Genomic DNA, 13,416 nt, shown 5'->3' with positions numbered 1-13,416 from the left:
ACAGTACATTAAAAGGATTATTCACCAAGACCAAGTGGGATTTATTCCAGGGATGCAAGGTTGCAGAGAGAGAGAGGGAGAGATCATAAGCAGGCAGAGAGGCAGGCAGAGAGAGATGGGGAAACAGGCTCCCCGATGAGCAGAGAGCCTGATGCGGGGCTCGATCCCAGGACCCTGAGATCATGACCTGAGCCGAAGGCAGAGACTCAACCCACTGAGCCACCCAGGTGCCCCTCTATATTTCTGTTCAATGCTATTCTTTGGCTTTTTCCTCTTATATACAACCCCCCTTAATATTTCCTGTAGTGTCGGCTTGGTGGTTGCATAGTCTTTTAAGCCTTGCTGGTCCTGGAAACTCTTTATCTCTCCATCCATTTTGAATATCAGTCTTGCTGGATAAAGTATTCTTGGCTGCATGTTCTTTTCATACAGTGCCCTGAATATATCTTGCCAGCCCTTTCTGCTTTGCCAGGTCTCTGTGGACAGGTCTGACGTTATTCTGATGGGATTTCCTCTGTATGTAAGAATCTTCATTGTCCTAGCTGCTTTTAAGAGGTTCTGCCTACAATTATAATTCTCCATTCTTACTATTAGGTGTCTCGAGGACTTTTGAGAATCTGTAATCTTGGGGGGAAACGTTTTGGCCTCTAGTACATGAACGCTGGTTCCACTCACAAGATTCTGAAAATTTTCATGAAGAACTTGTTCCACTATATCTTCGAGACTTCTTTCTTTCTCCTCCCCTTCAGGGATTCCAATAATTCTGACGTTGGAACGTTCCATGGCATCATTTATTTGCCTGATTCTGTTTTCGTGGCTTCTAAGCTGTTTGTTCCAGGCTTCCTTCTGATCCTTTCTCTCTATCTGTTTGTCCTCCAGATCACTAATTCTGTCTTCTGTCTCAGTTACTCTAGCGTTGAGAGAATTTAGATTAGATTGGAACTCATTGAGAGCATTGTGAAGCTCATCCCTGGTAGCTTTCAGCTCTTCCCTAATATTGAAAACATGATCTCTGGTCATTTTCAGTTCAGCCCTAGTCAATTGCATTTGGTCACCCATGGCTTTCTCCAACCTAGCTATTGCTTGGATAATTGTTAGCCTGAATTCTCTTTCTGACATATTGTCTATGTTGATAGCCATTAGCTCTGTTGCAGAAGGTCCATCCTCTGTATTTTTCTTCTGTTGGGCATTCCTCCTCCTAGTCATTTTGGTGAGAGATGGCTGAACGGGTGTAGCTGGATGTATTGACGGTGCTGCAGTCAAGGTGCACCCTGGAACGCTTCTGAGCAATCAGGGTTCCCCACCCAAATGAGAGGAAAAAGAAAAGGAAAAGAGAAAAAGAGAGAGGGAGAGAGACAGGAATGAAAGGTGAGATAAAAGAGAAGGTTTAGCCCAAATGAGCCCCAAGGTAAGATTTATGAAGTATACAAACAAAAACACTGATAAAAGTATATAAGAGAAAAAAAATTATATATATATATATATATATATATATATATATATATATATTTGCATATATATGCAAATAAAGGAAGAACCTCGTCAAAAAGAACCTCGGAGAATAAGATTTATATACTAATAGGACAGACATAAAAACACAGAAATATTGGTGGAAGAAAAAGATGGGAGAGTGGTTGTAAATTCTCAGTGTGGGTGAGGAAGGTTGTTTTGATTCTTCCTGGAAGTATATTGATATCTTTGTTAAAGGACTCAACTTTCCTAAGATAAAGGGGGATTAGGTATTGGTTTACCTATGGGGGTGGCATTGATTGGGGAAAGGGGATTACCTTGAAGTTTAACTCTATATGAATATTAGAAAATTTTAAAAGAGGAATAAACTAAACTAAACTAAAATTAAAAAAAAAGAAATTTTAAAAATAGAAATGGAAAAGGAAAACACAGGTGTATGTATCAAAAGTTCAGGTTAGAAGGTTATTATGGAATTTGAGGTACTGGACATCTCACTGACATCTCACTATAACAGTAAATAGGTTAAAAATTATCTCTATATATATAAAAAAATGAGTCAGAATAGTGGGAACGAATTAATAATAAAAATTGTCAAATGAAGTAGTGGTGGTTGTTCTCTTGTCCTCTTTTTTTTTTTTTTTTTCTTTTTCTGGTTGGTTTTCTGGGGGAGGGGCCTGTCATGTGGGTTTTCAGTCAATGATGTTCTCTGAGTTAAGTCCTCCCACCCCCCTCAAGGGGCTCTGAAGAAACTGTTTTTTTTTTCAGGCTTTTGTTCTCTGGAGGTTTTTATATTTGTTCACTTTTGTTTTTCTCTCTCACCTTGACCGCTTTTGATGGTTTTTGTAGGTTTAGAGGGAAGCAAACTGCACCCTGACCTCCCTCTCAGAGAGAATCCTCAGTCTGGCTGCAGAGCCTGAATAAATCCCCCCTTGGCCACTGGTAGAGCAGGTTCCCAGTCACAGTCCCTAGGGACTTAGGATTTTTTGCTTGTACCCAAAAGCATGGCAGCGGCAGCTGTCTGGGCAGCTCCAGATGCCAGAGAATTTCCAAGCAGCAATTGTACACTGAGATTTTCCTGCTGGCCTGGGCTGGGAGTGCCTGGTCTTTCTGACTCTAAGAGCACTGGGCTGGCACCTCTGTGCACCTCTCTCAGGGGAGTGCGCTGGGCAAAACTCAGACTCTGATTGCAGGGCAGGGCACTCACATGGGAACTGCAAAAAGGCTGTGCTTCTGTTGGCTGGCAAGGCTCCCAGCTCCTCATGGGAGCCAGGTGCCATGAGCTCTCAGGAATGCTGGTGGTTCAGGGACCAAGACCTGGTTTTCTCTGCAGCACTCTCTCTGGCTCTGCACCAGTGGTGGCTGTCCTGGGTCTGGGGACTTAAGCCCCTGACCCTAACACCCAGATTCCTGCAATCCCCCACCCCCGCCCCCTGTGATCCTTTGCTCTTTTTGAGTGCTTTCTACCAGACTCCCGAGTTAATGCTGGTCCCCAGATACAGGGCACTCTCTTATTGGGTTATTACTTTCCAATGGGTCGCCTCTAGGGGCTCCCTCCCCCTTTTGTTATCTTCCAATATCAGTTCGACTTTCCCATTCCGCTCTACCTGCCCACTGGCATTTTCTGCTCCAGTAGAGATCCAGACGTGTATAATTCTGATCTCAGGCTGATTTCGTGGGTGATCGGAGTTCTTTGGAAGGTTATCAGCTCATTTTAGGGTACAGGTTGAAAAGGCGCCTCCTCCCTTCCCCGCCATCTTGTCTCTCCCCAATAAAATATTTTTTAAAAAGAATTTATTCATCTATGAAAAACCCACCGCAAATATCGTTCTCAATGGAGAAAAACTGAAAGCTTTTCCGCTAAGGTCAGGAACACGGCAGGGATGTCCATTATCACCACTGCTATTCAACATAGTACTAGAGGTCCTAGCCTCAGCAATCAGACAACAAAAGGAAATTAAAGGCATCCAAATCGGCAAAGAAGAAGTCAAATTATCACTCTTCGCAGATGATATGATACTATATGTGGAAAACCCAAAAGACTCCACTCCAAAACTGCTAGAACTTATACAGGAATTCAGTAAAGTGTCAGGATATAAAATCAATGCACAGAAATCAGTTGCATTTCTCTACACCAACAGCAAGACAGAAAAAGTGATATTAAGGAGTCAATCCCATTTACAATTGCATCCAAAACCATAAGATACCTAGGAATAAACCTAACCAAAGAGACACAGAATCTATACTCAGAAAACTATAAAGTACTCATGAAAGAAATTGAGGAAGACCCAAAGAAATGAAAAAATGTTCCATGCTCCTGTATTGGAAGAATAAATATTGTGAAAATGTCTACGCTACCTAAAGCAATCTACACATTTAATGCAATTCCTATCAAAGTACCATCTATCTTTTTCAAAGAAATGGAACAAATAATGCTAAAATTTATATGGAACCAGAAAAGACCTCGAATAGCCAAAGGGATATTGAAAAAGAAAGCCAACGTTGGTGGCATCACAATTCCGGACTTCAAGCTCTATTACAAAGCTGTCATCATCAAGACAGCATGGTACTGGCACAAAAACAGACACATAGATCAATGGAACAGAATAGAGAGCCCAGAAATAGACCCTCAAATCTATGGTCAACTCATCTTCGACAAAGCAGGAAAGAATGTCCAATGGAAAAAAGACAGCCTCTTCAATAAATGGTGCTGGGAAAATTGGACAGCCACATGCAGAAAAATGAAATTGGACCATTTCCTTACACCACACACAAAAATAGACTCAAAATGGATGAAGGACCTCAATGTGCGAAAGGAATCCATCAAAATCCTTGAGGAGAACACAGGCAGCAACCTCTTCGACCTCTGCCGCAGCAACATCTTCCTAGGAACAACGCAAAAGGCAAGGGAAGCAAGGGAAAAAATGAACTATTGGGATTTCATCAAGATCAAAAGCTTTTGCACAGCAAAGGAAACAGTTAACAAAATCAAAAGACAACTGACAGAATGGGAGAAGATATTTGCAAACGACATATCAGATAAAGGACTAGTGTCCAGAATCTATAAAGAACTTAGCAAACTCAACACCCAAAGAACAAATAATCCAATCAAGAAATGGGCAGAGGACATGAACAGACATTTCTGCAAAGAAGACATCCAGATGGCCAACAGACACATGAAAAAATGCTCCATATCACTCGGCATCAGGGAAATACAAATCAAAACCACAATGAGATATCACCTCACACCAGTCAGAATGGCTAAAATCAACAAGTCAGGAAATGACAGATGCTGGCGAGGATGTGGAGAAAGGGGAACCCTCCTACACTGTTGGTGGGAATGCAAGCTGGTGCAGCCACTCTGGAAAACAGCATGGAGGTTCCTCAGAATGTTGAAAATAGAACTGCCCTATGACCCAGCAATTGCACTATTGGGTATTTACCCTAAAGATACAAATGTAGTGGTCCAAAGGGGCATGTGCACCCAAATGTTTATAGCAGCAATGTCCACAATAGCCAAACTATGGAAAGAACCTAGATGTCCATCCACAGATGAATGGATCAAGAAGATGTGGTATATATACACAATGGAATACTATGCAGCCATCAAAAGAAATGAAATCTTGCCATTTGCGACAACATGGATGGAACTAGAGCGTATCATGCTTAGCGAAATAAGTCAAGCAGAGAAAGACAACTATCATATGATCTCCCTGATATGAGGAAGTGGTGATGCAACAGGGAGGCTTAAGTGGGTAGGAGAAGAATAAATGAAACAAGATGGGATTGGGAGGGAGACAAACCATAAGTGACTCTTAATCTCACAAAACAAACTGAGGGTTGCTGGGGGGAGGGGGTTTGGGAGAAGGGGGTGGGATTATGGACATTGGGGAGGGTATGTGCTTTGGTGAGTGCTGTGAAGTGTGTAAACCTGGTGAATCACAGACCTGTACCCCTGGGGATAAAAATATATGTATAAAAAATAAAAAGTTAAAAAAAAAATAAATAAATAAAAATAAGGTTATCAGAAAATTTGAAATTGCAAATGTGGCTTACATTTGTGTTTTGTATTATATTTCTATTGGACAGTGCTGATTCATAATATCTCTTGCTTTTTAAGTTTAAATTATATACATGTATATATTAGACCTTTTGATATTGTCCCTAGGTCACAGAGGCTCTATTCATTAAATATATATAATTTACTTTTTTTTGTTTTTCAAATTGAGTGGTCTCTATTAATCTTTAAATTCACTCTTTTGTTTTATAATTACCCTTCTGCTGTTCAGCCCATCCATTGAACTACTTTAGATATAATTGTTGTTACTAATTTTAAAATAATTCTTTTAATACACATCTATTTACATTTCTTTGTGAATAATTCGTATTTTATTTCAGGCTCATTGAAAAAAAGTTAGTCTCTGATATTTACCCCATATTTAAAATTTTTGATATTTCTATTTCCTCCCTGAAATTCTAGTTTTCTAGCTGGATTCAGTTTTGTTCAGCTGAAGAGCTTCCTGTTACAATTCTTGTAGTGCTGATGTGTTACTGAAAAATGCTTGTGGTTTTATTTTATCTGAAAATGTCTTTATTTCCCTTTCATGTTGAAGCAATAGTTTTAATGTATAGAATTCTAAATTGACAATTTTTTTTTCTTTCAGCACTCTAAAGATTCCTCTCTGGTTTCTGGCCTCCCTAGCTTATGAAAAGAAGTAAGAAATTGTTCAAGCCATTGTCCTCCAACATTCATGGTATGAATGCTAGCCACACTTTTTTCTCACTGTCTTTGTTCTTTAACAGTTTGATTATAATTTGTGTAGGCATTTTATCATGCTTGGAGCTCGCTTGGTTTCTTGATTTTGTAAATTTATGTCACTTTTCAAAGTTATGGACTTTGAAAACATTGATTCATCTAAGTGATCATGTGTCCAAGTTGGCAAAATGGAAGGCATTCTGTAAATTCTGTAACTCTGTCAATCTTGTCCAATAAAGTTCCCCTTAAAACCGTCTGTTGATTAACGCAAGAAAGGGAGCAATAATAAAGAAGGGAAAAGGAAGGTAGGAAAGGATATGATGGAAATAAAGAAGAAGAAAATAGGGAATGAAGAAAGAAGGTGGTCAGAGATAATCTAATTTGGGCCTCAGAATATTGCCAATTATGAAAGACAGAAACATATTAATAACAGTGGATTTATAACTAATTTTAATAAATGGTAATTAATAGACAGTTGGTTCTACTCAGAAAGAGTTACTTTAGTGGAAAATCCAGTTGAATGTACTTATTCCTTTATTCCTTCTTCAACACTCTTATTTTCTTGATGAGGGTCAGATTTCTGACCTATATCATTTGTGTTTTCCCTAAGAACTTTGTTCAACATTTCTTATGGGACAAGTCTGTTGGCAATGAATTCTGCTTTTATTTCTGTCTTAGTCTATCTGGACTGCTGTCACAAAATACCAAAACTCGGTGCCTTGAACAACAGACATTTATTTCTCAGTTTTTGAAGCTAGAAAGGCTAAGATCTGGGTGCCAGCAGATTTGGTGTCTAGTAAGAGCTGGCTTCACAGGTTTCATAGACTTGTCTCCACGTCCTCACATGGCAGAAGTGGGTAGGGGAGCTGTCAGGACATCCAGGAGTGCTCGATACATTTCAAGCAGACAATGAATAGGTATTTCAGGAAAGAATACATGAACTAATAAATTAATGAAGATAAAGGGTGTGCCCAGTATGTTAATATAGTATATTTTGTACAGAATCTCCTAAGAACATAGTTGAAGGAGATAGAAAGGAGTCTATATTTTGTATCTCTTATATAGTAAACAAACCAAAGATCCTCAGGGAAATACTGCCTTTGGAGCTGAATTCCTTGGAGAGATATGCACACAGTTTAGGGCATTCCCTGGAAATAAACCATAATCATCTCATAGGATAACAGTTGTTTAATTTTAGTGCTTGTTGTATTAACATAAAAACATTGACTATGAAGAATAAAAGAGATACTTTGGTCTTTAAATTGTTGATTTGAGCTAGAAATAGCTAATCATGAAATGTCCACAAGTATTAAAACTTACTTTAAGAATTATATATTTCAGTGTGCTGCCTGAGAAGAAGAAAAAAAAAGAGTAAGCCTAAGTGCTTTATCCTGCAATAGGAATATAAAAACCGTGAACATCAACAAACAAAATCCTTTGCCAATATACTTGTTTTTGCACCTTTAAGAATAAAGGGCACTTGGTGGGTCAGTGGGTTAATCTTCTGCCTTCCACTCAGGTCATGGTCTCAGGGTCCTGGGATCGAGCCCCACATCAGGCTCTCTGTTCAACAGGGAGCCTGCCTCCCCACTCTGTTTGCCTGCCTTTCTGCCTACTTATGTTTCTCTCTCTGTCAAATGAATAAATAAATATATATTTTTTAAAAATTACAATTTGTGTGATGCCTGGGTCGCTCAATGGGTTAAAGCCTCTGCCTTCGGCTCAGGTCATGATCCCAGGGTCCTGCGATCAAGCCCCACATCAGGCTCTCTGCTCAGCAGGGAGCCTGCTTCCTCCTCTCTCTCTGCCTGCTTGTGATCTCTGTCAAATAAATAAGATCTTTAAAAAAAAATAAAAATAAAAAATAACAGTTTGTAAGTTTTTGTGCTTTGCAGACTGATTTATAATCCATATACTGAAAATAAACATCTCTAAAACACTGAGTAATTTATTTATATTAATAGATTTAAGTTATTCTGATCTTATCTTAATTATAAAGGATCTTAAATTAACTTATTAAAACACATCATTTTTGAATAAAAATGTGTTCATGATTTCGAAGGTAGGGAAAATTTTCTTACAGCTTTTAACATAAATAAATAAAAAATAAATAAATAAATAAATAAATCTAATAGGCTTGTTAAACATATTATAATACACTGTTCCAGTGTATGTCTAGGGAATTGGGGAGCAGGAGAAAAACTAGGTCTGATTTGATAAAATTTTTACTTGTGGGGGTGATAGATCTGTTTTTGGCCCAAATTACTATAGCCATTATAGTACAATTACTTGCCTCAGGAATTGTCCCTTAGGTTTGGGAGAATGTGTGTAAGAACTAAGAAGATATCATTACACTTTTGTACTAATAGCCAGAATCTCTATGACCTTAAGTATTTCATGGAGAAAACTGTATTATATTCTCTCTGATAAATTTTAGTAATTCATGAGTTTTCATTTGTGTGTACCCTTTTCCCCACAATTTATCCTACCTAAAATACCATACTCTACTTCCTAATCTATCTCCAATGCTTAGCTTTGAATCCATCTTTTTCTTTTTTTTTTTTAAGCATCTATTCTTAATCTCTCCCCATAGTAAGAATGAGTCTTATTTACTATTAAGTTTATGGCACATGGTATATTGCTATATTCATGCACAAATTCTGTCTCCTCAATATATTGGTAAACTACAATAGTCAGGAACATTGACTTATACTTCTTTGATTCCTCAGTATATAATAATGCATTATCCATGGATTTATAAACATTGTTTACATTCCCACCAATGTAAACAATGTTTATAGGTCCATGGAGGATGCAAACTTGTGCAGCCACTCTGGAAAACAGTATGGAGGTGCCTCAAAAAGTTAAGAATAGAACTACCCCAAACCAGCAACTGCACTACTCTTACTACTACATAGGATACAAACATAATGACTCAAATGGGCACATGCACCCCAATGTTTATAGCAGTAACTATGGAAAGAACCCAGATGTCCATCAATGGATGAATTGATAAAGAAGATATGAGATAAACACACACACACACAAACACCAGAATATTACTCAGCAATCAAAAAGAATGAGTTTTGCCATTTGCAATTATGTGGATGAAACTAGAGGATATGATGTTAAGCAAAATAAGTCAAAGACAAATACCATATGATTTCATTCATACATGGAATTTAAGAAGAACATAGAGAAAATGAACAAAAAATAAGCTAAGATAAAAACAGAGAGGAAGGCAAACCATAAAAGACACTAACTATAGGGAGCAAACAGTGTTGTTGGAGGTGAGGTGGGCAGAGGAATGGGATAACTAGATGATAAGCATTAAGGAGGGCACTCGATGTGAAGAACACTGGGTGTTACATGTAAGTGATCATCACTGAATTCTACTCCTGAAACTTAAAAAAAAAATTGTTTAACCAGTGTTTCATATTCATAATGAAGTCCACAAAGAAGCATAACTGATAATGAAGTCATCAAACAAGAAATTTGCCCCCAAGGGATGAAATGCTTATACCCAGTTTTCATGAAATTTAGTCTGATGAAAGCTTATATAATTTCCAACCACAAAATCAACTCAGGGACAAATCAATAGGCAGGGACATTGAATTGCCTTGGGTTTTGAATTGGCTTGGCTTTTGGCTTACCATATTATTTGGGGTCAGTCAGTATTACCTGCAAGTGTCTGAACGCTTGCCAAGTGACTGATCATCACAGTAAAATTTGCTAATTTTTTTTTTTGTTTTCCTCTTCAGCTTTGCTGTAACCCATTTCTACACATCAGGTAAAAAGCCAAGAGCTAAATACCAGTCACTGTCTCATCTGAAGAAGACTCTAGTCTTAATGGTAAGTTTTTCTCTTTATGGTCTTCCCCTATGGTGCTACCTCTTTTCTACTTCTTTTGTCTTCCTTCTCTTCTTTCCCTATTTCATTTCCCCCTCTCTGAATGCTTATTCACTTTATTTTGCATTTTATTGTGTTATTCTCTTCCTGTTTTGAGAACTATAACCAGAAGGAACACTGAATTTGTTTAATTTTTTTCAAGTTAGTTTTACTATGCAATCAGATAAATTTAATAATGGCATAGGAGATGATAAAAGTGAAGAAATGAAGAGATGAAATGGAGACAAAAGCCACTACACTGATTTATAGGAATAAAAAAATCAGATAGGACCAAGAAAGTGTGTTCATTAGCTGAGTGGATGTGACACAGGCCAAACCTGGCAAGAGCTACAGTTGTTATACTGAATTGCTTCCAGGATGATCTTATACCCAAAGCTGGATTTCTATTTCAACCATCTTAAACATTCATATATCATTTTGTTTCTCTGTAGCACATATGGACAGTTCCTTGAGATAATGATATTTATATAGTCATCAGGCTGAGTATAAGTACAATGACATTTTAGTCCTTACATACTGAGAAAAGAGGAAATAATTTTTTTCCACATGCCTGTTCATTTCTTCACCTCATTACCATAAATGTAAGCCACATTTAAAGATGATTTAAAAGATGGTTTTTATTTCACCAGATTTGTAGAAAATATTTGTCTTTCTTCAAAAGCAATGTAACAGATTTTGTTAGAGTTTATCTTACATTAATCATTAATATGTATAACCAATAGCAATTACTAATATTTTGACAATGTTATCTTCACATTTTACCTTTGGTACCTGTACATATTTTTTTCTCAATATTTTTACCAGAGCAAAAGTATATCAGGATGTCAAGATGGAAAACCGTACAACTGTGACAGTATTTATCTTAGCAGGATTGACACAGGACCCCAAATTGAAGATTGTGTTATTTATCTTCCTACTCCTCACCTACTTGTTAAGCATCTCAGGAAACTTAGTTATCATTACTCTCACTTTGCTGGATTCTCATCTCAAGACCCCTATGTATTTCTTTCTTCGAAATTTTTCTTTCTTAGAAATTTCTTATACGACAGTCTGCATTCCCAAATTGCTTGTGAGCATGGCAACCGGTGACAAAACGATTTCCTATAACTGTTGCGCAACTCAGTTATTTTTTGCCTTCCTTCTCGGTGCATCTGAATTTTATCTCCTGGCTGTCATGTCCTATGATCGTTATGTTGCCATCTGTAAGCCTTTGCATTATACGACCATTATGAACAGCAAAATCTGTATCCAGTTAGTCCTTAGCTCTTGGATCACTGGTTTCCTCATCATCTTTCCAGGACTCATTTTAGGCTTAAGCCTGGACTTCTGTGACTCCACTATCATTGATCATTTCTACTGTGACACCGCTCCCCTCTTGCAAATCTCCTGCACTGATACACGTGTGTTGGAAATGATGAGTTTCATCTTAGCTTTGGTGACTCTGCTGGTCACTTTGGCATTAGTGATTCTATCATACACATGCATTGCCTTGACAATTTTAAAAATTCCTTCTGCCAACCAGAGAAAAAAGGCTTTCTCCACATGTTCTTCTCACATGATTGTCATCTCCCTCTCATATGGCAGCAGCATCTTCATGTACATTAAACCCTCAGTCAAACAGAGGATATCCTTAATGAAGGGAGTGGCAATTCTCAATACTTCTATTGCTCCGCTTTTACACCCCTTCATTTATACTCTAAGGAACTAGCAGGTAAAGCAAGCATTTAAGAACTTGCTAAAAAGTTTTCTGTTTTTATTCAAATAAAATCATAATGATATCTATATAAGGAAAGTTAAAAAGGAAAATTGCAAAAAGAAGTGCTTAGATTGGGTCCCAATTTTACCATTGCACCATCCAATATATAGTCATATCTGTCCTTTCACTTCTTTCTGAAGTGTCATGATGTTTACATTAGCTCTTGTTTCTTAATAACACTTCCCTTTCAAAATACTGAAACTTTATTTTTCTGTTCCATTGTAAGAGTTCTAAAATTTGACCTCTTTCTCTTATTTCTCCATTTAAATGTAGCAAGTATTTAAATGATTATTTTAATCAACTTTATGTATTAGTTCATGGAGACGTAATTATTTCCATATCTGTGTAGTATATTTTGTTTTTATATTTGATTTCCTGTAAAATCTTGATCAGTTCAAAACAATTTTATGATGTCTTCTTTGAGATTTTACCTTTGCTTGTCTTATGATGTCCTGATACACATTCTCTATTTAAATAAAGATATTTAAAAGTAGAAAGTTGCAATTAAAATATCACTGTCATTCTTTGTCCTTATATTAAGAAAATTCACTAAGCTAGTATAATAAAAAATCATATGGTATGCTAGTATAATAAAAAATCATATGGTGTGCTACTTTTATTTTATATTTTATGCTGTAAAAGTAAATAAGTAAATCTTGACTCATGTGTCCCAAATCACATAACTTTTTTTTTAATGTTTATTTATTTATTTGAGAGAAAGAGAGAGACCATGAGTAAGGGAAGAGACCAAGAGAGAGAGAAGCAGACTCCACACTGTGAACAGAGCCTGACACAGGGCTTGATCTCACAACACTGAGATCATGACCCTAGCCAAAATCAAGAGTTAGAGACTTAACACACTGAGCCACCCAGGTTCCCCATCACATAACTTTGATTAAGAATAAAAGGCAGTAATTTTCAGGGAAGATGGTGGGAGAGTAGGGGACCTTATTTCATCTAGTCCCTTGAATTTAGCAGGATATCTATCAAGTTATTCTGAACACACATGCATTTAACCTGAGATGTAAGAAGATTTATCTGGATGTCTACAAGCAGAAAAATGACTACTCTTTGAAAGGTAAGAGGTGTGGAACTTTGAATCTTTGAGGGAAATATCAGAAGATAAATGAAGTGGGGAGGGAGCCTCCCATAAGCCAGCCACTGGAAAGTGATCTAATACCTGAACACTAAATCAGGACCCTTAGAAATCTGCTGCAGTGACAGACATCCCTCTTTGAAAAAGGTACAAAGGATAAATAGGGTAGAATTCTAGCTGGATCATTGTGATCTCAGGATTCTAGGAAACTCAGAAATTGTGTGGGGGGGGGCGGGAGGCTGAACTGATAGAGCACCCAAACCATGGAGCGGGGAGACTAGTTATGGTCAGTGAGCATAGAGGGGTTTGGTCATTCTAAAACTTAAGCCAGGTCAGTAGGGAGAAGACTCTCTGCCTGAACACCACAAAAAGGACTAGAAGGTGTGGGGTGTTTAACATCCCAGGGGAGATACAAAACCCCTTGCACCCATG

General features: G+C 37.6%; 1 protein-coding gene across 1 annotated transcript; it reads left to right on the top strand.

The window, feature by feature from the left end:
- Window positions 1-10,961: 10,961 nt before the first annotated feature.
- LOC309869905 (olfactory receptor 6C74-like) lies at window positions 10,962-11,840 on the top strand (the record flags this gene model as incomplete). The annotated part of the gene is made up of 1 exon (XM_082741669.1): window positions 10,962-11,840. One exon carries the CDS (start codon window positions 10,962-10,964, stop codon window positions 11,838-11,840), a length of 879 nt encoding a protein of 292 aa, XP_082597795.1.
- Window positions 11,841-13,416: the final 1,576 nt, after the last annotated feature.

The sequence above is a fragment of the Mustela nivalis genome, assembly GCF_964662115.1.
Source record: "Mustela nivalis genome assembly, chromosome: 7".
Taxonomy (NCBI): domain Eukaryota; kingdom Metazoa; phylum Chordata; class Mammalia; order Carnivora; family Mustelidae; genus Mustela; species Mustela nivalis.
The sequence above is the reverse complement of the archived record's forward strand: the minus strand, read 5'-3'. Positions and strand labels throughout refer to the sequence as shown.